A 22,256-nucleotide genomic window follows, 5' to 3' on the forward strand; every position below is an offset into this window, starting at 1 on the left:
GCCAGTGTTGGTGGAGAGCATGCGGAATATGCGGGCGAACGAAGTAATCTTGTCCTTGAGGTGGCGAACATGAGGCAACCAGGTGAGATTACTATCAATGTCACTCCCAAGAACTTGTGGGTCGGGACGTATGGAATTGCGGTCCCTCAAACAGTGAGGCCGTAGCGCGTAAGGTCACGCTTTGTAAAGGCTATCGCAGTATATTTGTTTCCTGAAATCACTAATCCTCTAGTTGCCAGAAATGCCGCAATGGAGTCAATTGCTCGCTGCAGTCTTGACCGTAACACTCGCCTATAGCGGCCAGAACTCTATGTGCAGATGTCGTCGGCGTGCAGAGAGATTTCTACCGACTGTGTCACGCATTTCTCCAGGCCAACCACGGCAATGTTAAAGAGTGTAGGGCTCAGCATCCCACCCTGGGGAACACCTCGGGTCACCTGATGTAGCGATGAGTCGCCCATGTCGGTAGACATGTACACATACCTATCGGAGAGGTAGTCCGATAGCCATGCGTACATGCGGCCCCTGATGCCCAAAGACTTCAGCGCCGAGCGGATGGCTTCATGCTTGACGCAGTCATACGCTGACTTGATGTCGAGGAACACGGCAACAGCAATGTTCTGCCGACACTTTGCTTCTCGTATGCTATTTGCAAGGGCGATGATGTTGTCGAGGCTGCTACGACCCTTACGGAAACCAGACGTGCCGGGTATATATCTCGGATGGTCAAATCCCAGTCCAAGCGGAGCAGCACCATCTTTTCCTTCAGTTTCCCGACACAACTCAGGAGCGCTATGGGTCGGTAAGACTCGATGGATGGCGGTGGGAACTTTACCTGGCTTTAGGACTTGGACAAGATGAGCGTGTTTCCACCTTGGCTCTAGACGACCAGTTTCCCACGAAAGATTGAAGGCATGCAGGAGGCAACTTTTTCCCTCTTCACCTAGATGCGAGAGGGTTGTGTAGATGATGTCATCCGGGCCTGGGAAGATGGATTTCTTTACAGAAGCCAGTGCAGAGAGAAATTCTGCCGCGGAGAATGGCTCGTCCATTGGGGACACCGGGCCTGGGCATGCCTCGTTGGGGGGAGAGTGTGGAGGAAGAAGAGCTGCTGGCGTTGCAGTAATTCTCCTGCAGAAGGCGTCAGCGACTTGGAGGTCACTGGCGTTCGTGCTCAGTGAGATGGATTTGAACAGGTGCAGTTGAATCTGCGGGGTCCGCAAACTTCGGAGCAAGAGCCATATTCTGGAGAGCGGCTTCCGGAGGTCGAGCTTGGAGCAGAAGGATTCCCACTCACGCTTGGCGAGCTTATTCATATGCCTCCGAATCGTCTTCTGGGCTCGTCTTGACGCACGGATATCTTCAGGCGCTTGTGTCCGGCGCGCTCGTCTTTCTGCTCTTCGACGCACCGCGCGAAGCCTCTCATACTCCGAATCGGCGGCGCTGTATCTATGCGGAAGCCTCAGTACTTTGCTGCTTGACTTTCGAGCTCTTGACATCGTGTCCACGAGGGCTTCATATGAGTTCACCGAGTCCACGGCTTCCTCCACCGCAGTTTTAAATGCCTCCCAGTCAGAGGAGCAAATCACACGCTGGGGACGAGAGCCCGAGAGCCCATCCACTGCAATGTAAGTCGGCGCATGATCGCTGTCATGCAATTCAAAATACTTCGCGCAACAGACGACACACAAGGAAAACTGACGCTTACGGAGCACTTGTTGACTCTGCAAGTCGTTTTGGCTACTCCTCGTGGAAAGGAATTTCTTTTAACAAGGAAATATCTGGATTATAAAGAGAAAAATTCAACATTTTTTGTAAGTGCTAGCTCGAGCAAATACGCCAAGGAGGCACGTCATGGGGAGATGATGATGAATAAACTTTGATGATCTGAGTGGAGGGGCTGATGTTAGTGCTCCCACCCTGTGGAAGGCGTCCTTAGTCCGGGATGCCCTGGTCCACGCCGGCCATCCATGCCCAGTCGTCGTTGGCTTGCGAGGTCGTTGGAATATGGCATCATAGGTTCTGTAGCGGAAAATGAGCTAGTGGGTCCCATGGCCATTCCCTTTTTTCCTAATTATATAGCTTATTTGAGCGAAGTGTGCGTTAAAAGTGGTATCAGCATGATTCTAACGGGGAATCTTTCGAATGAACCAAACGTGTTTTGTCTGCATGGCCCCGTTAAGGGTTGCTTCAGATGGGGCACACGTCCCTTGTGTGAAACGGCCCGGTGGGAATGAGCGCGGGAAGCGGCGTGTGCTGCCTCGTTGCCCTCGAGTTCATGGGGACAGAGAAAAAAAAAAAAACACTAGCTTCAATATTACGCATTACGCATCGTGTTTTGCTTTTCGAATAATTCCCCTTATGAGGAGTAGACCGGATATTAGAGTCGGACCCTAAGGACAATCACCGCGCACCCTCAGCGATCGCCATTCACTGCCGGAGACGCGAAGTAGACGCAGCGAATAGGCGTTATAAAAAGATACAAGATATGTGGTGGCATGCAGGCTTACATTTATCCTTCTCGTCAATCCTTTGTTTCGAAAACAGTGTTGCGTCAATGGGATAATTTCTTTCCTCGGCGAAAATCAGGCAGGCAGTGTTTGATGAGATTTCCACTAACAGATAGTCACTGTGACACTCGCTACCAAAGACTACTTTTTAAGTACGATGAAATTATTAGGACAAAAACACCGGCACACATTGAATTCTTCGCGTTGAAAAAAAACAAAAACTCTGCAGAAATTTTGGTGTTGCGGTTTAATTCAGCCACGGTGCTCATCACCCGTAGTGGCATATCCCTGCCATGCTGGCGGTGCAGATTTGGTTCAAAGTTGCTTCAGGAGCTCCATGACGTGCTTGTAGTCCTGCGTTGAGGCAGAAGTTAATGAGCAGTGATTCGGGCGACGGAGAAATACAGATGGTAGCCGATAGGGCAAGACAGCTCGTAGGAACACCGGGAACGAGAAGGCGCTCGTTGAAACGACAAAAAGTGAAAAAGAAAAACAGCGATAATAAAACAAAACGGACCCTCTCCCCCTCACCCACCAAAAAAAAATCATCAAAGCCGCTCCACTCAACGTGAAAGCTGACGGAAGTGCAAAGAAAGTGATTCAGCATAATGGGCTGCAGCGTCGTTATCCACTCCCTGCAACCACCCAAAGCAATTCAAATTTCCCGCCTTCTCGTGCTCGCGCGGCCGCTGCCTAAAACAGCGCCAGCGGGAGTTCTGTTCTTTTTGTCCTTGCATTTCCTCCCGCACGTGCCGGCGTTGCACTGCGACTTTTTTCGCTTACTATGGCGAAAAACAGCCCAACGAGTGTTCTGAACTAAATGAAGGTGGGTGCTGCCGGTTAATTACGTATATTTTGCGTCAAATACATTTGCGTCAAATATATATATTTCAGTACTAGTTGGTATTGATGTCCTATGGTATTGATGTAGTTATAATTGGTATGGTACTGGCGTAGTCATAAAATGTATTGCTGTCAGTTTTGTCTCACTCGTTAATGTAATAGTTCACTTGTGACGTGAGTACCCTTTGTATAAATCTTGTCCTTTCACAATGTATGTGCCCTTCCTGCAATAATTCGTAATTGGGATTTGCAGAATAAATAAATAAATAAATAAATAAATAAATAAATAAATAAATAAAAAATTACGCCCACCTCCCCTCGCGGGAACACTGGTGTGATGCGACGCTGAGGGGGGTTCAAGCGCAAGCGGAGAGCAACCATCAACCTAAAGGCCGCCGGAGAGCGGCACACCGGTTATATGCGCAGCGCGCCCGAAGGAGAGGAGACCGCGGAGAGAGAAAGTACTGCACATGCGCAGCACCGCGCGCAGCGCTGCCCACCGGTGGAGTGAGAGCGCGCTGGGCCGCACACGCTCTCACCTGGGCACGCCCGGCGCCAGTGCGTCTGCCGCGGCTATGACGCAACACAATCCAACACAATCCACTTTAATCCAATCCAATCCAATCCAAGTCAAGCCAAGCCAAGCCAAGCCAATGGAATCCAATCCAACGCCCCTCGCGAGAGAGTGTTCGCTATCGGAGAGGAGAGCTGGAGAGTGGCTGCGGACAACAACGGACGCACGCAGGAAGGACAGGGCCGCCGACAAGAGATGCTCTAAGCATCGCATCTAATAAATAAATAAATAAATAAATAAATAAATAAATAAATAAATAAATATACCTAAAGTTTTTTTTGCGCTAAACAACGGGGTGATGCAAGACAAGTGCCAGCATTTCACGAGTTTCCAACTGTTATGCCTATTTCATCCGCTTGGTTTTCGAACCCTCTGCGGGACGACCTACGACAGAACGCCGGGCTCTACTTGGGTCCGTTATCTCGCGGCACCGCCTGATTCCGGCAGTCGTTTGACATCGACCGTTACAGCGAGCTACGACGACAAGGCGAGCCCCCCTAAAGTGCTCTGCACTTAAAAAAAGGCGCAGATTTCACAAGCGGTGAAAGGCTGGAGAAACAGTGACCCCGGGGGTCGAGCTGGCTTCTTCCAGTTTGTTAAGCGTTGTTTGGTTTTGCTACGTTCTTAGGGTACGCTAAGTGTTGAAGGGTGAGGCCAAGTTTAGCCGGATTTCACAAAATGTTCTCGAACAGCGACATGACGGCGTTCGCGTTGCGCTTCTTCACCGTCGGGAGTTACATACTTCTTCGATGGACCCATGTTTTGCGTGAGCCTAAACAATGTGCTCGGCGCGGAGTCGCGAGGCGCTGTGTGTCGCCCGCGCACATTATTTTATGCCGCACGTTCCCCGAGTAGAGCTGAGCCCGACTTCAAGGCTAGCTCTCGACGCTGCTGCGAGTTGGACTCGACTACAGTTGAGCCCTGGTGGGAGGCTATGCCGGGAGGCTAGTGCGGGGCCTCTGCTGTTATCTGGCGCGCGCTGCTTTCGCGCTGTCCCTCCTCGCCCGGAGGTACCGCGTGAGCCTTTTAGGGGCGAAGCTCCTAAAGCAGTGGGTCTGTCCATCCCTTGTGTCTCGTGGTACGTGACCCTTGTGTCTCGTGGTACGTGACCGCCTAGTTCGATGACTCACTCGCAGGTGGCGCTACGTGACCGCCTAGTTCGATGACTCACTCGCAGGTGGCGCTACGTGACCGCCTAGTTCGATGACTCACTCGCAGGTGGCGCTACGTGACTGCCTAGTTCGATGACTCACTCACAGGTGGCGCTGGTGTGAGTGACGTCATGATGACGTCACTCGCACGTGACTGACACTATAAAAGGCAATCGCTGTTGACGCGCTTCCTCTTTCGCAACGAGTCACCGGATGGAGGAGGTGGTTGTTGACAAGGCTGCGGAGCGGAGGGCGCGCAGGACGGCGGCAGGGCGCGCAGGACGGCGGCAGCGCGCGCTCGCCGACAGGATCCCGCCATGCGCGAAAGAGAGGCCGAAGCATCTCGTCTAGAAAGTCGCGCTTAAACCGCGCGTCGGCAGCTTCGTGCTGAGCTCGCTTGATGCGTTTTGCAGCCGCCTCGCGAGCTCTCACTGCATCGGGGTTTGCCTGCCGATACGAGCGCTTGCTTGCAGCCTCACGAACCCTACAACAACAACAACAAACGAACAAGAACAAAATAAAAGTTGATTTGTACAATGTACGCACACAGTCTTACGTCTTTCTTAATGATGTAATGGGCGAACTTTCACGGGAGAGTTACGGTTACCGATGATCTCCCCCTCTCGAGCTTCGCCCCACTTATCATCATTCATTCCGTGGATATGGCGTGATTTTTTTTTTGTGGTACTTTTTTGCTTATGCCACCGGACGTCCCTCAAGCTTAGACAGCTTCGCTATTATAGTATGCGGTCTTTACACCTCAAGTAGCATGCGTGGCTGCTGCACTGGCATTTGTGGTACCTGGCGCGCGCTTCTCGCCTGTAAAGGGTGCACCACAGCAGAAAGAGTACTAATGCGGGAAAACAAGATTTTGCATTCAGGAAGCGTACTTTTATTTATGTATATAAAGCGAAGATTTATGTGTCTCATTATGGCGATCGTCCCCTCACCAAAATGCACTGCAGGAAAGCTAACTTTACTTAACATGTTTCACAAAGCTATGATGATGATAAGCGAAGGCGCATCAAGCGCCTCAACAAGATAAACGCTTCTCGTGGTGGTAGTCGAACCTGCGTCCCTAACGTTACGTAACCGACGTCTGTCTGGACGCGCCATTGCCACACGATCGAGGCAGTTTGTAGTTTGGACTTTGACTTTGACTCAGGTTGCATGAGTGAAAGCTTCGTGTTGTAACCATCTCTCTTTTAAGAAAGGGACGTTGGTGTTTCCGTGGAAATAGTTGTCTCTGGATGCCCTCGGCGGAGTATGCTGTCCACTTGACGATGATCATGGGAGATGGATGATGCCTATAATTTCTCCATGGTGGTCAGCGCGAACGGAAACAACACACAGAGAAGTGAATAAATGACACAGGCACTGAACGGCCGCTTCGCGTACCAAGATGCCACGCGTGCTCGGCACTCGCACACAGCGATGATCGAAGACATTACTGCAGGATTAGTAAAGTCGAGGTTAACACATGTAAAAGAGCCCGTTGAACTAGTAATGAACTGTAACAAGGTAGCAAACTGGGCGAGTTGGATAGCATTCATGGTGGTCAGCGTGAACGGATACAACACACAGAGAAGAGAATAGAGAAACACACACAGAATAGAAGAGATGACACAGCGCCTGTGTCGTCTCTTCTCTTCTCTGTGTGTTGTTTCGGTCCGCGTTGACCACCATGAATGCTATCCAACTCGCCCAGTTTGCTACCTTGTTACAATTTCTCCTTTCCGCACCACTGGTCGGCGCAGTGCGACTGATAATTGTGCTATCGGGCTATGGTGCGCACATACACGCCAAGAGTCCCGTATGCTACTCCCCGGGAATAAGTACGGGCGTAAAAATAAATAAAATGTGAGAAAGAAATGTGCCACAAAGTACGCTTCTTACTTTTCCATACGTCTCCTGTCGTCTCGCTCGCCAAAAGCCGGAGACGTACAGTATAAAATTCTGGGTGTGACATTTTCGTCAAATCCCAGCTGGGACTCTCGCATTTCAACCCACTGTAAAAGGAAATTGGCTCCAATCCGCGCTGTGAAGGTGGTTGCAAAGCAAAGCTGTGAACGACCCCCAGAACAATTCCACATGCGACGTCACTTGAATTCACATACGCGGCTCTAGAAAGAGTGAAGCTAGATATTCTGCCAGCCGGTACTTGGGATTGGCGGGGGCGCTGTCCCGAACGCAGCAGCGCCGGCCATGGCCGGGCTTGAGTGGCGGACGCCGCCGCTGTAGACCGGCCGTGCGTCGGAAGATAGAAAACGGAGAGGAGCGTGTTTCGAAGGGTGAGACAGCGGAACCTAGGCATACTGATGTGCTAGCTCGGGGCTACACCATTGCGCGACCCAAGCGCTGACACCGAAACCATCCAGCTTGTGAGCTTAGTGATTCCCATTTATACAGATTTAAACTAAATAGTTTCGCAAGTTTGAGAATTGCGAGAAAGCTGACGGAATTTTTATAATCGCTATTTATCAGAACCAGTTGCTCCATTCGTCTTTTGTTATACGTGTTAAAACACAACCGAGTTGGTATTCAGCAATTCAGAAAACGCAGTCCCATTCGTGACAAGCAGTGTGCAAAAAGTGGCGTTTCTCTAGCGGCCAGATATCTGCAAGTGGTTTCTACATTTTGATTTCCCGCCCGGCAAACCAATCCTTAACATATCTTTGCCGTACGACCACTTAATTCCGTCGGGTCCGGGTTACCCGGGTGGTGCTGTCGAACAAGTTAATCAAGCCGTGCGAAGTAAGCGCGCAATGTACGCGAAGCTGCGCCAAAACAGGCCCAACACCGTCGCTAAAGCAGACGACAAAGCCGACAGAAGGGTCCCGCCGACGCGTCCGCCGGTGTAAGCACGGGGAACGCTGGGTACTAGCGTCCTATCGCCGCGCCACCTATATTGTGCTCCGTGAGTGAAAAGCGCCCTCCACCTCCCCAGCCGCGTTGGGTGTTTCTTGTCCCGCACGTCACGAAAGAACCGTTGGCTGGTAGAGGTAGAAAGCTTTGCTTTAAAAACTTTTCTCTGCAACCGGAGCGTTATCAAGACTTCGGTAATTTCTTCCTACTCAAGTGAAACTTACCGTATATCACGCTCTGTTTGCTTCGCATCTTGATTATTGCAGCTTAGTTTGGTCAACAACTTCTCATGCAAATCGGACAAATTGTTGCAGAAAAAAAATTATCCGCCACATTGCCAACGTTCTATGTATCTTCCCAACACTAAGTTTATTTCTCACTTTTATGTTATTCCTGCTGATAAAATGGACTATTTCCGCCTACTACATTTATACTATTTCTCATTTGGCATATCGCGGGATTTCGCAACTGTGGCATCCTTAAAGCAACAAACACACTCATCCTGCACGCACACGAAGCAGATTTCTGGATGATACTTCGCTATCGAACAAACTATAACTTACAAATGCTTCAGTATAATCTTACATTCTTTTTAAATACACACAGGTGCACTCATAATTTCAGCCTTTGATTCTTTAGAGGGCCAGGCTGTTGAGCTACAGGCCGCGGCTAATAGCCTTGAGCTCACTCTGGCTCAGCTAGGTCTAGAACTGGCACCTGAAAAAACCGAATTTTTGGCAGTATACGGTTGTAAGCCACCTGACCCGCCCCAAGAAATTGTAGTCAACCTAGTCAACTGCGATGTATCTGCTTCAACTGAGCCCATTACACTCCTAGGCCTTCCAATTGGAACAAAAAACAGTCCTGGCATTTGGCTCAAAAGATTAAAACAGAAATGGAATGCCATACTGCACTCCATTCGTCGATTGTCGAATAAATATGGTGGAGCATCGCAGAAAGCCATCTTGAATATGGCCAGGGCTGTCACTGTGAGCACCCTCACGTACGGTGCAACGGCTTACGACCTCAACAAGACCGACACCAAAACCATTCAGGTGCTACATCGGGCGACCCTCAGGACAGTCACTGGCTTACCAAAGCATACACCCATTGGTGAACTGGAGCAAGCTGTACCTCTTCCTCCTATTGAAGCCATCATTCAGGAGGCCAAAGCCCAGGCGGACTTCAAAAGACCCTTTACACACCAGGGACACGGCTTAGTAGCGTGGGACTCCAGAAGATCACCAGTACTTTCCGATTACCCAGTCCCCATAGCACCCTGGCAGCGACCAGCAATTGATACTTCTTGGCATAGCAAACCTATAGAGCGTACTAATACTCTATTGCGACAGCGGAGAATCCGACGCCTTCAAAGGGATCGCCTTCAGAACGAACTGGACATTTTCACGGACGCAAGCGTAAACCAGTACGGCGCGGCCTTGCTTGGACATGCCCTGAGGCACCGGTTCTCTCAGGGTACACTACCATACTTGGCAAAGAACTTTCCAGCCTCGATGCGGAGCTGTACGTTATTAACAACGCAGTGTCAGCTATCGCCTTTGACTGTGACCCACCTCTACCGCCCTCAATACGCATACTCACAGATTCGTACGAGGCCCTCACAGCTTTGCGATCGTATGATTCAACCCACCCTGTCGTCCAAGAAATTCTGTTTCAAATTCAACTCCTCTAACGGAACAACACCAACATCCGCGTCGACTTGGTACCTGGCCACGAACCATTTTCTTCAGGCAACCAGGCGGCTCAAGTGGCCGCTCAGGAGAGTTCCCCCTCTTATCCTCCACTGGTGCCTGGGGTAAACCCGTCGCGGTCCCCCTCTCCCTCCCCAGCGATGCGTATTCACCAGCACAAGAAGTACCGATGCACACGTCTAAAAGCCCTAACTCCAGCTGGCTACCTCAGCCGCCTACCTCCTATTCCCCGCTCAGGCGAAATTTTTATTAACAAATGTATTGCAAATTCAGCCTACACACTTGAAACACTTCGCAAGTGGTATACCCCTCACCTGCCCCCTCGATGTCCTTACTGCCGTACCACCACTCCATCAGATTTCGCACACCTAGTTTGGTGGTGCCCAGCTTTCGCCACGCCCCGTACATTCAAATCGCCCCAACCCCATCCCGATCCACAACAAACTGATGCACAACTATGATATGAAATAGCGGCTTATTCAATTAAAAGCGGTCTGGCACGGGTTGTTTGAGCGGGTCCTCCCCCGAACGAACTGGTGTATGTGCACAAACCCTATTGCGATCACCATGAACTGGCCCATGAATTTGCAGGTTTCAAGAACTGGCCCAGTTATTGACTCTACTGAGAACGACCAGCATTAATTTGTTTATTTTCTTTTACCCTCCCTCCCCATTCCTTTCCCCCATCGTGACCAGTGGTCATCCTTTTCTATTAAAGGTCTCTCTCTCTCTCTCTCTCTCTCTCTCTCTCTCTCTCTCTCTCTCTCTCTCTCTCTCTCTCTCTCTCTCTCTCTCTCTCTCTCTCTCTCTCTCTCTCTCTCTCTCTCTCTCTCTCCCTCTCTCTCTCAGCCTTAGGAGCATGAGCGAATACTGTGTGAACTTGGAGGACTCCATTCATTGAAACCTGTGCTATCCTGTTTGCACAAATGTATCATGTGTATGTTTGTATGTTTACTCGTGTAAAATGATTACCAGTTTCAACACGTTCTTTATTCATACAATGTCAGTGTTTGGTTCAACTGCTGTGTCAGTAATAATTTGTGGGTTCCATGATGTTTTACTGTCTATCGTCGCCTACATGCCTACATGACCTGTGGGGTTCGTCAAGCTGCGTAACGCAGCTTTTAGCTCTGGAAGCTTCTTCAGTTTGTTTTTGGAATAAAGATTTCTTGATTAATTGATCGATTGATTGATTTATAAGGCTTCATGTTGGGCTCGTTGGTTTCGGCACATACTTGCACGAGGAGTTCTTTACACTCGAATATTCTTCAGTACAGTGCGCGTCATGCTTGTCTAGGGCAAGCGGGCGCGCGGTTTCCGAGCATGCTGGCGACATCTGCTATTAGTGGCTGGATTGGAGATAGCTTGCCATTGCGCGTGCGTGGATCTCGGACAGGCTCGGGTCGGTCGTCTTATAGCATGGGCCTCTCAAACGTAGAGACGCCCCACCCTACAAGGGGCGCTTTTATTCTGGAGTGCCAATCGTAGGCGGTGACACAGGGTAAGCGCGTAATTTGACGTCAGGCATTATCAGTGCAGCCGTTACTTAATCGCACAGTTTTGACGGAAAGCGCTGCAGTGCTTTCTTGTTGCGTGCTTTTCGTTTGCTAAACGTTAGATTCAGAAGATTAGCGGAGGTCGTTTTCTACCATTGCGTAACCGCCTGATGGGTTATTGCACCGCGTCGAACGACGCGTCTATCTGGCCTGTCAACGCTCCCGGCTGCCACTGTGAAAGACAATCTCCCCTCGATGGTGGTGGCGTCTGCAAAATCGAGCGGCACATGCGAAACGAAGGCCGGCCTGACCCTGTCAGAGATCGGCGCACGCGCAATGGCAAGCTATCTCTAACCCAGCCGCTATCAGCAGATGTCGCCCGCACGCTCCCAAGCCACGCGCCTCAAGCTTGCCCTAGACAAGCCTGACGCGCACTGTACATATATTCGAGGCTAAATGCTGTACAATGACACACCTGCTCGTGCTATCATACCCATGGAGGCAAGAAGTTTCTGCCTTTTGAATCGACGCACAGCAAAAGGATTAAGCGCGTGTGTCGAACGCAGGCGATGAAAAATCTTTTTCTGCGTGTCATTGCTGAAAGCAACAATAAACAAACCGGGAGGCTGCGAAATAGTAGCTACCCGAAATATCTGAGAAGCTCTGTGGTAGTCAAAGGAGATCAAATTAAATCTGGCCAAGCGCGAAAACCAAGTCAAACGTCCGGCGGTAATACAGCATATGCATGGACTGCCCCCTTGGTTAAAGTAGGGGATAAACATCAGGTTCTGATGTTTTTCTCAACGCGAGACAAACACGAAGATTGTGTAATCTGGTAGAAAAATAGGCAGCAAGCCAGAGAAAGGGAGTGAATATTGGTTGCACTAGTGAAGCAGCGCGATGCGCAAGTTTGTGGAGTGTTACATGGGCACAGTGTACAAAATCCCCCCTTTGTGTATGGAGTCGTATATAGGTCAAACTAGATTTTGCGTTAAGGAGCGGTTTAAGAAGTACTGCACGCTGTGCCAACCGACGGCTGTTTTAGATAATATATCACTGCACGACTACAACAAAGAATGCCCTGTGGAATTTCACAGTAATGCGGACTTTTTCAAATGAAGAGATTAAACAAGAGAACTTTGGGAAGTGTTTTACGTTGTGTCAAGGTTAGAGGGCGAGTGCGTTAGCTCACCTTCTATTGCCTTGCTAGCGAGAGAGACAGAATTTCTCAATAATAACGTACGAATGCGACGCATGCGCAGTGTGGCTGGCAGTATAGCGGTGGCTTATGTATATATTATGTCACTGTATCAATAAGCTTCACTTGTTAGCCAGCGATTCATTCTTTCTGTGCGGTGAATTGGTCTGCACTTGTCCAATGTAACTTTGACACACCCCCAGTTCTACTATGTTCGAACACGCGGACTAATGAACAAATGAAATGATTCTGCAGAATTATAAACGGGAACACACAAACAGCGCGATGACTTTCTACGCGAGTCAAGATGTCGCGTGGCTCCAAAGCAGTGCAGGTTTTGAAAGGTGGTTTTTCAAATATACTACAACCGCATCATTATGTGAGCTCCGCCACAAGCGACATTCTTCGATATTACGTGTTCTGCTTCTTTTTTTAAGGTTCCACGACTGTACCTCCCTTGCCAGTGTAAAATCCCAACAGGAATACGGCAGGAACCTAACAAGAATTCCTGTTGTACGACAGAAAAGCTTTGGTGTGACAACAGAAGTCCTGTTGTTGCGAAAAAGCCACCTATTGTTGCGACACACATTTCTGTCGCAACGACAAAGTAAAATTTCTCAACGACAAACATTCCTGCAGTCACAAAAGAACTGCCATTTACGCTACTCTTCCCACTGGGCAATACCACTCAAACCATGTGCAACTACAGATGGAACATCAGGACCACGACAAGACAGAAATTCGGCACCATGGAACATCAAAATCAGGACAGGAACACGATACACGGCAGGACATCAGAATCGCGACAGGACAAAAATATGACATGGCGTCAGTATGACACGCGAAAGTACGACAAAACTACTAAAATTTTACTTGCCGTCATTGCAGACGGGGTTCCCATTCATTGTTGCACCATGCAGAACCTCAACTGCATCGTGTGTTCCGCTGTCCTTCGTTTTTACAAAAAATAATGTACCAACTAGCCCAGAAGCAAGCTCTAATTGGAAATGGTCGCGGTGGCCTTACCTGCTCTCTGAGGAAAAGAATGGATAGGGATATGTAGAGTTTCTTCATGGAAGGGTCATGTTGCCAGATGTGAACGGCGTGGCCTGCAGTGAAACGGCGTATTCAGTTGGATGAGACTGCATGTTGAACGCAACACTCTCAACTACCGTGCAGTTGTGCAGCTAAAAGTCATCCGTGTAACTCCGTGTCATCGGTGTTCTTTCGCTGTAACGAGCAATGCTTCTCGCCACAGTTTAATTTGTTTCTTATATATATTAGAGCTGGTCATACCTATATTCTTGCTCCCGGTCCTGGATTCTGGTGACGAATACAGTAGCGAATTCCTAGATTTCATATCTCGGTAATTCTATGTCACAAGGATAAGGATTCTCCAAGCCTTATGGGTTGTATTCACCGGCGAGGCACGCATGCACGCAACCATGTGAGTGCGCGTCACTGGTTACGTCAGGCTCCGCGGGATGTCGGTACTTGTCCGTGCTGAGCACATGATGTGTTGGACGTTCCAAACTCTACCCCACCGAACGCAAAGTTTTACCTCGACACCAGTGCGAGTGCGATTAATAACATCTCTGTTGAAACCGCCGATGAGAATCATGTTGAAACGGAGCTGACGACGCACGCCGGTGTTTTTTTTTCTGCGGCGTGCGGGTGCAGTGGCACAAACCGCGCCATATCCGTGGTGCTTTGGCCTTGTCTGTGGCCGTTTCCAGTGTTGCCAAGCGAAGAAATTGACAGCTAAACTTTTCAGTGAATATCATCTATAAGCTCACAACGGTAGGTCGACCTTTGGTGTGACGGTTAAAAGATTTTTGCCCCGAGTGCGCGATAAAAATGCCTAGACGGCTTAAGAGGGGGGAGGGGGGAGTTTATTTCATAAAAAAAAGTACAAACATGTTGATATACAGGCGAGGGTCCCAGAGTCAACAGACTGTAAGGGGACCCTCGATTATGAATGCAAAAACAAATTCGTAAGAGCAGCAAATGGACGTGAGAACTCATCATATAATCAAAGCAGCATAAAAGACAAGTGAAGCAAATCTATAATGTACATACACTCAAAAAGTAAGCCTAAAATAAATACCAAAAGTTATACAAACAATTTGAAGATAACACGAAGGAAATAAAAGCATAAGACAACATAAGTGAACAACAATCATAAATACGAACGAAACAGGATCATAATTAAATCAAAAGAAACTGTAAGATTTTTTTTAAAGCACGTAATAGATGACGATGATTTTACCGTGACAGGCAAATTATTCCACAATGTGACAGCTGCGAAACAAGAGGTTTTCTTACCGTAATTAGTGCGAACCGTTGGTAATAAGAAATTATTATTACTTGAAAATCTAGTGAAGCTTTTGCTTCTTAAACTAACAAGATTAATGAAATCATGTGAATGGTAACAGTGCAATAATTTGTAAAAAAAATATTCCCAAGTTGTAATGAAATACTGCATTAATTGATAGTATGTTATTCTGACGCAGTAGACCTGAGGCAGAGGAATGACATGAACTAAACGTTATAATGCGAATACATTGATTTTGAATGTATTGAACCGATGAAACGTGAGAAGAGCAAGCATTGCCCCATGAAATAATGCCATAATGGAAGTGTCTGCGAACGAAAGCAAAATATAAATGCAGCAAAGCATGATGAGGGAAAAAGCGGCGGGCCTTGATTAAAGCTCGAACGCCGAAAGCGGTTTTTTGCTTGAGATTGGAAAAGTGAGATTTATATGTAAGGTTAGGGTCGAGATGAATGCCAAGGAATGTAACTTGGTCACATGGCGCAATTGAATGAGGCCCAAGTTTTATTTCCGGAAAAATACGGTAATGCCAGCGGTAATGCCTCCAGCGCTAATGCCTCCAGCGGTAATGCCTCAGTCCACCAAAATAAGCATCCGCATCATTTTGCACCTATACTCGTGTGTTGCGGCGTTAATTGTTGTCACCATTGTTACACGATACGCAATAACTGCTTGGTATTTTTGGGTATTTTTCTTGACTGATAATGTAACAGCACTTCATAACCTAGCTGGCTGTGTGCCGGATACTAGAGTATTTGTTTGTGATGTTCGTGGTATTAGTTGCCATTGCGTGAATGTTGTGCGTCCACAAAACACAGGGCGGTCGGTATGAACAGGAGGATGGGAAAATAGTGGATAGTTAAGGGTAGCATTACGTGTAGATGGTGCAGCGTTATGTCCACTTCCTTGCAGCGTCCTGCCAGATGCCTTTATTGCATTTGCATTTAAACTCTATATAACTGATAGAAAGAAAATTGGATGTCAGCGCTTTTGTGCGAGACCTCGTCGAGATGGTTAGCTGAACATGATTCGCTGACCAAAGAAGCGCATGCTATCTGAGCGTAATATATAACGCACCGTTTGAGGATCCGGCGTAGTTTCCAGTTGAGTCGCCCAGGAAGAAGTAGCTGCTGTCGTAGCTGATCTGGTCCACGGTGTAGGTGTTTATCATGAGGTCGCTGTCCAGGGGAAAGTACAAGGACATGTTCATTTCCCTCCAGTCGTCCGTCTGGTACACGTATGGGCTTTTGCGGATGGTCAGGTACTGGCGGCCTGCAGACGCATGTGTCGGAAAATGAGTGTCATCAAACAAACAAACAAACAAACAAACAAACAAACAAACAAACAAACAAACAAACAGACAAACAAACAAACAAACAAACAAACAAACAGACAGACAGGCAGACAGACAGACAGACAGACAGACAGACAGACAGACAGACAGACAGACAGACAGACAGACAAACAAACAGACAAACAAACAAACAAACAAACAAACAAACAAACAAACAAACAAAAACAAAAAAACAAACAAACAAACAAGCAAGAATACACAAACAAACATTCAAGAAAGAACAAACACAAACGCACAAACAAACAAAACAAACGAAAAAAGGCAAACAAAACAAAACAAAGAAACAAGCAAGCAAACAAACAAGCAAGCAAGCAAACAAACAAACAAACATAAACAAACAAACCAACAAACAAGAACAGACAAGCAAACAATTGCAAACAAACACACGAACAATAACCAGTTAGTTTCTTGTTCAAAAATTGGCGAAGCTCGCACTAATCTGCGCAAGGCTTGAACCATAGTGACGCTGGAGGATTTCTTTGTATGTAAGCACTAAAGGACACGCCTCCACGCATTGCATTCGGTTAGACATTGTTTATTTACACGTTACGTCGTCGCTTTTCACTGTGGTGGTAGTAGTCATCGTCATATCCATCTATATCGTCGTCTTCCTCATGCATGAGTGACAGGTCCGGATCGTTTTGTCCCAAGGCCTTCACATTTCCAACAAAGTGGAACGCGTCAGCACGAGCTAGAACCGGTGGCAACCGGCTTCGCGAACTGGGCGTCTGTAGCGTGAGCTGTCTTGTGCTTCCCCCTTGAGGCGCGCACGCACGTGAATTGTTTTCCTGGTATTTTTTACGAGCACCACGCGCAAGCCTGGGCGACGCCGGACGCTCCACATGAGCCGCATGCTCACGTTTGCGGTAAACGGCGGGAGTTAGAAACTATTTCTTGAATGTATGTGTTTTATTTTCCCATCTTCCCTATTTTGCGATCTTTGAACAAATGGCGCCTACTCACACGTTCTCTGACTCACCATATATATAATGTCATTTCTGATTTACGCCTTGCGTTGCCTCATTCGTCTACCTGTCAGGCCGTTATCTCAGCATGATAACAGAAGTTTATTATAGAACCATCTACTGAAACGGGGCAAGCGGCTGCGAAATGCTGCGGACACAGGTTTTGTCTCCGAAAAGAAACGAATTCAGATTTAGTGTTCAGCGGGTCGAATTCGGAAATAGCTAGTGTGGCAGGGTATGGCTGCCGATAGCCGTATGTCTGATCCAAAATTTCGTAGCCTATTTTCACGTCGTTGTCTCTATTGTACTCCATGTTCTCGTCGTGGTTTTCGCTTGCAGTGAATTCACGTAGTGTACGTTGAATAAACTCTCGTAGTAGCTAATCTATGTTTACTGTAATATTGAAAGGGCGTTTGCGCGCTGCGGGGAGCGAAAGGTCTTTACATTAGCTCGACAATGTCAAGAGAAAGAATTACCGATTAGAAACAGAATGGCATCAGACCTGCATCGTCTGGAAAAAACTTTTTTTTTTGTAAACTACGTCACCCCATATTATAGGTGTCCCAGCCGACGGGCACGTGACATGTCTCGCGGGTGACCCAATGCTTACCGCTTCAAGACGTCCTTACACTATATCGTATGATCCAGCCCAGTTCCCTCCGGACGGAAGTACTGGAAGTGCTTGAGTACACTAGGGTAGGCAGAAAAGGTTGCACTTGCCGAGTGAGGCACACCGGTCCGGGTCGGGCGTCGAAGTAGCGGTCGTGGGCGGACGCAGTGGCCTAGACGCCGGTGCGAGCTGCGGTCGTCGAAGAGTCGTCGCTTGAGGGAACCAGCTGGCTCCGAAGGGACCGCCGCTCCACACGGCGTCCAGCGACGACGACGCGAAGGGTCGCCTGTACGTCCCGAAGGCACCTCCAGGGGTCTCGCTGTGATGCTCGAGTGAGCCGATGGTCGACAGCAGGCCCCAGTCCTGGCGCGGACGAGCCGCCGTTGCGCCGTGGATTCCGTCGGTCTCCACTCTGCTCCCGTTTCCGCCGGGTCGCTGTTCTTTGTCGAGGGTGATCTTGTGGAGCTCTTCACCGATCGCCGCGATGCTGGCACTCGCGCCCTCATTCACGCCGCCTTCACCCTCGGACGGCGCCTGGTTGGACGAAGACGAGGTGACCGGCTTCGCAGCAGATCGTTCTAGGAGTGGCGACAAAGAAAAAAAAAATGTTTCATTGTTGTGTTCTTATGTGCAAACTCTGCCAGGGGGCACAATCTCATTGTTCAAAAATGATTAAGATTCGTTTTACTTTCATGCACCATCGTTGGCGCACAGAGCCACTGCTATTTTACAGGACGGTTTCAACCCCTCCCTTTGCCGTCCATCTCACACCCCCAAACTTAAAGGTACCCTGCAACACTTACGACAAATGCTTTCACTGTTTTCTTCGCGCCTGGAAGCACTGCGAAAGCTACAGTTATCGCCAGCACAGAGCGGCGCTGCGTGTTTGCTCGTCGCACTAGATACGCCCTCCGTTTTTGCTTTGTTTTTGTGGTTTATTTTTAAAGTTGCTATCGAAAAGCGTTCATTGCTGCAACTGAAGGAAAAGCGGCCAAAAGCGGCTACATGGCCTCAGGGACGTAATTCAGGCTGCGAAGAACGTCAAGACCGGGAAAGAGAGAAAAATTCTTTGAGCCAGTTTCCAAGTTATCTGATGAGCATCTATAGAGAAGTAATTTTTGGCTGGGGTTTTTTTCCGACCCTTAATCTAAGTACTGTGTGTTTTAGGCGACTACGTTCTCGCAAGTATTTGAGATTTCAAAGAAAATTGAAAAAAATTGTTGCAGGGTCCCTTTAAAGTTAAACGTGAAAGAGTAAAACATGAACATAACATTATTCACGTATTTAATCTAACGACAACGTAAGTCTCGCTTGACCCATCAGCCCCATTGGCTGATGCATCAAGCGAGACTTCTATCACGTTGTGCTGGACACCTGTTGCAAAACCTGCTTTATTTCAGCTTCGCTTGCAGCTAACTAAATCTTTAGGTCTAGTATACATTTCTGCAGTGAGCCTCCTAGAGCCCACGACATTAGAGGATTAGCAGGGACAAAGCAACGCAATGTGTGGATACGACCATATACGAGACATTTGGCGCAGTACACGGACTTTTCTTTGGTCGTCTTCTAGCTTGCGGAGGTAGAAGTTTGTGAGTATAACAATAAAGCTCGCCTAAGGTGCTTGTGAAACTATCAAAGTTGAATAAACTGCTCGTATGCTTTCTACAGGCGCACAACTTCCAGCCCAGTACAATTTCGTTCAGCTTGTAATCTCAACCGAAATGGTTCGGATTGGAGAATGTTATTGTTCTGATTAGCGACTGTCACATAAAAAAAAAAGTGCGTACGATATTTTTATTATTTTCATTATTGGCGAAGGGAAACCGTTTTGGTAAAAATGCGCTCTGGGAACGACACTCGGCGATTTTTTCAGGCCTGAGAAATCAAGGAACTCCGTCGGATCTCTGAACTCGACCTCACCTCACGTAACAAATTTGTGGCTGCATCCGCTATATGTAATTGTTTTTGACAGAGTGAAAAAGGGAAAAACACGCACTTTCTTAAAACAGCGGAAGAAACAGTGGGCAAGAACAAAGAAATACAAAGCAAGGTACCGTGCAAGTTCCATCCTGTGCAAGTTATACCGGCAAGGCAGGAACTGGCATAGGCGAAGAAAGCTGAAGAGAAGGTGAGGAAGGGAGGTGATTTGAGGAACTTCACCACTCCCCAGAATTTCCCCTCACCACCCGTTGCAGCAGCTTTTTTCGTAAGGCTCCGTATAATCTCACGGCAGCCCTGAGAATTACCCCCGCGAAATTCTCACGGCAGTTTCTATAAAAGCTGGTAGGCCTAAAATTCGCTGATTAATATTACGTCTCACCGTAACCTTAGCGAATATAACCTCACCGAGCCTAACGTAACCTAACCTAACCGAACGCACCATAACCTACCCAAATCTAGCCCAACTGCAACAAACCTAATCTAATTAGCCCAACGACGCAGGACACAACCTGTATTAAACGTAATCCAACACATTCTAGAAGTCCTGTGCGCCGATCTCTTGATATAGTAAAAACCATAGTAAAAAAAAAGCATTCTCAAAAAAGCATTTACAAAAAAAAAGCTCGCAATGTCGTGCTCGAACCTGAGTCCTCTCGTTTAGAATCCAGTACTATACCACAACACTACAGGGGCAGCTACGGAGACGGCTCTTTAGGGAATATTTATTTAACCCATAGAATTTCCAGGTAGCGTGCTTAGCCAATGAGAGGCGACTACCGTGAGAAATTACTGACGGTAGTTCTCACGGTTGCCGTGATAATAGAAACTACCTTTTCTTAAAGGGGCCATGAAACAAAATACAACTTTGCCTAATTTGAAAGAACTATAGGCTTCAGTAGCTCACTGAGCTGCACTCCAGCTACGAATGACGTTTTCTTCACAAAAATACAACGCAAGAAGTATTTAAAAACTTAGAAATATGGCGCCACAATGACGTGTTACGGGCAGGAATGACGCTACATGAGCCAGCAATAGAAGCACAGTGATCAGTGGGATAAGTGCACCTTAGCATTGAAGTGGTGCGGTCGAACCTTACATGAAGCCCCACCACAATCTCCCAGACATGTGTCTTGGCGGTGGCTTGGCCGTCAGTCGCACAAACAAGATTCGGTGACGTCATAGAGAAAGTTGCCAGAAAGTGGCTAGGGAGTACCGCCTGCTTCCCATGTTTTCTTTTACATCTCCATTATTTGGTCGAAGTTTGCGATAAAATTGGTGTAATTGTTGTCGGGATAAAGCAGTCCTTCTAATGAACCAAACTTTTATTTTGTCTTCATGGCCCCTCAAGAAAGATAATTGCTTCCAGCTCACTTGGAGACGACATGTCGAGCACCACTGTTGTTCACTTGGATGTTCGTAATGCCGGATGTTACTGCTCCAGCGGCCGACTGCCTGGATGATGCGCGGTGTTGTAGGCCGACGATCGTTCGCGACCTGCATAGGTGAGACGATCGAAGGAATAGTGATTAAAATAAGGCAAAAAAATTTCTCCCACCTCCCTTCGCGGAAAACCCTGTGTAGATGCGACGCATAAGGGGTTCTGTTGTTGTTTCCGTTAGGTTGATTCTCCCATCGCGTGAAACGTGCCGTGAACCCCCTGCCGCGGCTATGACGAAACGTGGCGCGGCTATGACGCAACACAATCCAACACAATCCACTTTAATCCAATCCAATCCAAATCCAATCCAATCCAAGCCAAGCCAAGCCAAGCCAACCCTATCGAATTCAATCCAATGCCCCTCGCGAGAGAGTGTTCGCAATCGGAGAGGAGAGGGGGTGAGCGGCGGAGAGCGCAGCTCACGCGGCGAGGAGAATGGGGGAGGGGTGTGGCCGGACAACAACAACGCCGTATGGAGGGAGAAGGTGAGTGAATGAGATGCAGTCGCATCTAAAACTCAGTGCTAATTTCACAGGAATGTGCACAAGTAGGAACGTCGACCTTCGCGAACCTTTGTGAAATGCTACCCGCCGCGGTGGCTCAGTGGATAAGGCGTGGCGCTGCTGAGCTCAAGGACGCGGGTTCCATCACGGCCGCGGTGGCAGCTTTTACGATGGAGGCGAAAAGCGAAAACGCCACGTGTCGAGATTTCGGCGCACGTTAAAAATCCCCAGTTTGTGAAAATTAATCCGGAGCTTTCCGCAACGGCGCGCCTCACAGCCCAGAGTGTAGCGGCGCCAAGTTAAACCATACAATCAATACTGAGTTAGAAGCCGCGGTGGCTCAGTGGTCGCGGGTTCGATTCACGAGGTCACGGGTTCGATTCCCGGCTGCGGCGGCCGCTTTTCTGATGGAGGCGAAAAGCAAAAACGCCCGTGTGTACGAGATTTCGGCGCACGTTAAAGATCCCCAGGTGGTCAAAATTAATCCGGAGCCCTCCACTGCGGCGTGCCTCATCGCCAGCGTTGCGTCGGCGCGTTAAACCCCACAATCAATCAATCAATCAATCAATCAATCAATCAATCAATCAATCAATCAATCAATCAATCAATCAATCAATCAATCAATCAATCAATCAATCAATCAATCAATCAATCGAGTTAGAAGCTATTGATGCTGCCTTTATTATGTCACGGGAATGATTACATTCGTGTCGTGTCTGCCTCGGCTTGCTGACGGTGTCTGATTGGTAGTTTTAGTCAGA

General features: G+C 48.2%; 1 protein-coding gene across 1 annotated transcript; it reads right to left on the reverse strand.

The window, feature by feature from the left end:
* Positions 1 to 17,694: 17,694 nt before the first annotated feature.
* Positions 17,695 to 21,046, reverse strand: LOC144166699 (uncharacterized). Its single transcript, XM_077696212.1, has 2 exons — positions 20,926 to 21,046; positions 17,695 to 18,191 (listed from the first exon to the last, which is right to left on the reverse strand). The coding sequence occupies exons 1-2, from the start codon at positions 20,936 to 20,938 to the stop codon at positions 17,695 to 17,697; spliced, it is 510 nt and encodes a 169-aa protein (XP_077552338.1). The 5' UTR covers positions 20,939 to 21,046.
* Positions 21,047 to 22,256: the final 1,210 nt, after the last annotated feature.

This window comes from Haemaphysalis longicornis, unplaced genomic scaffold, assembly GCF_048455015.1.
Source record: "Haemaphysalis longicornis isolate Haplotype H1 unplaced genomic scaffold, Haemaphysalis longicornis Haplotype H1 scaffold_184, whole genome shotgun sequence".
Classification (NCBI taxonomy): Eukaryota; Metazoa; Arthropoda; class Arachnida; order Ixodida; family Ixodidae; genus Haemaphysalis; species Haemaphysalis longicornis.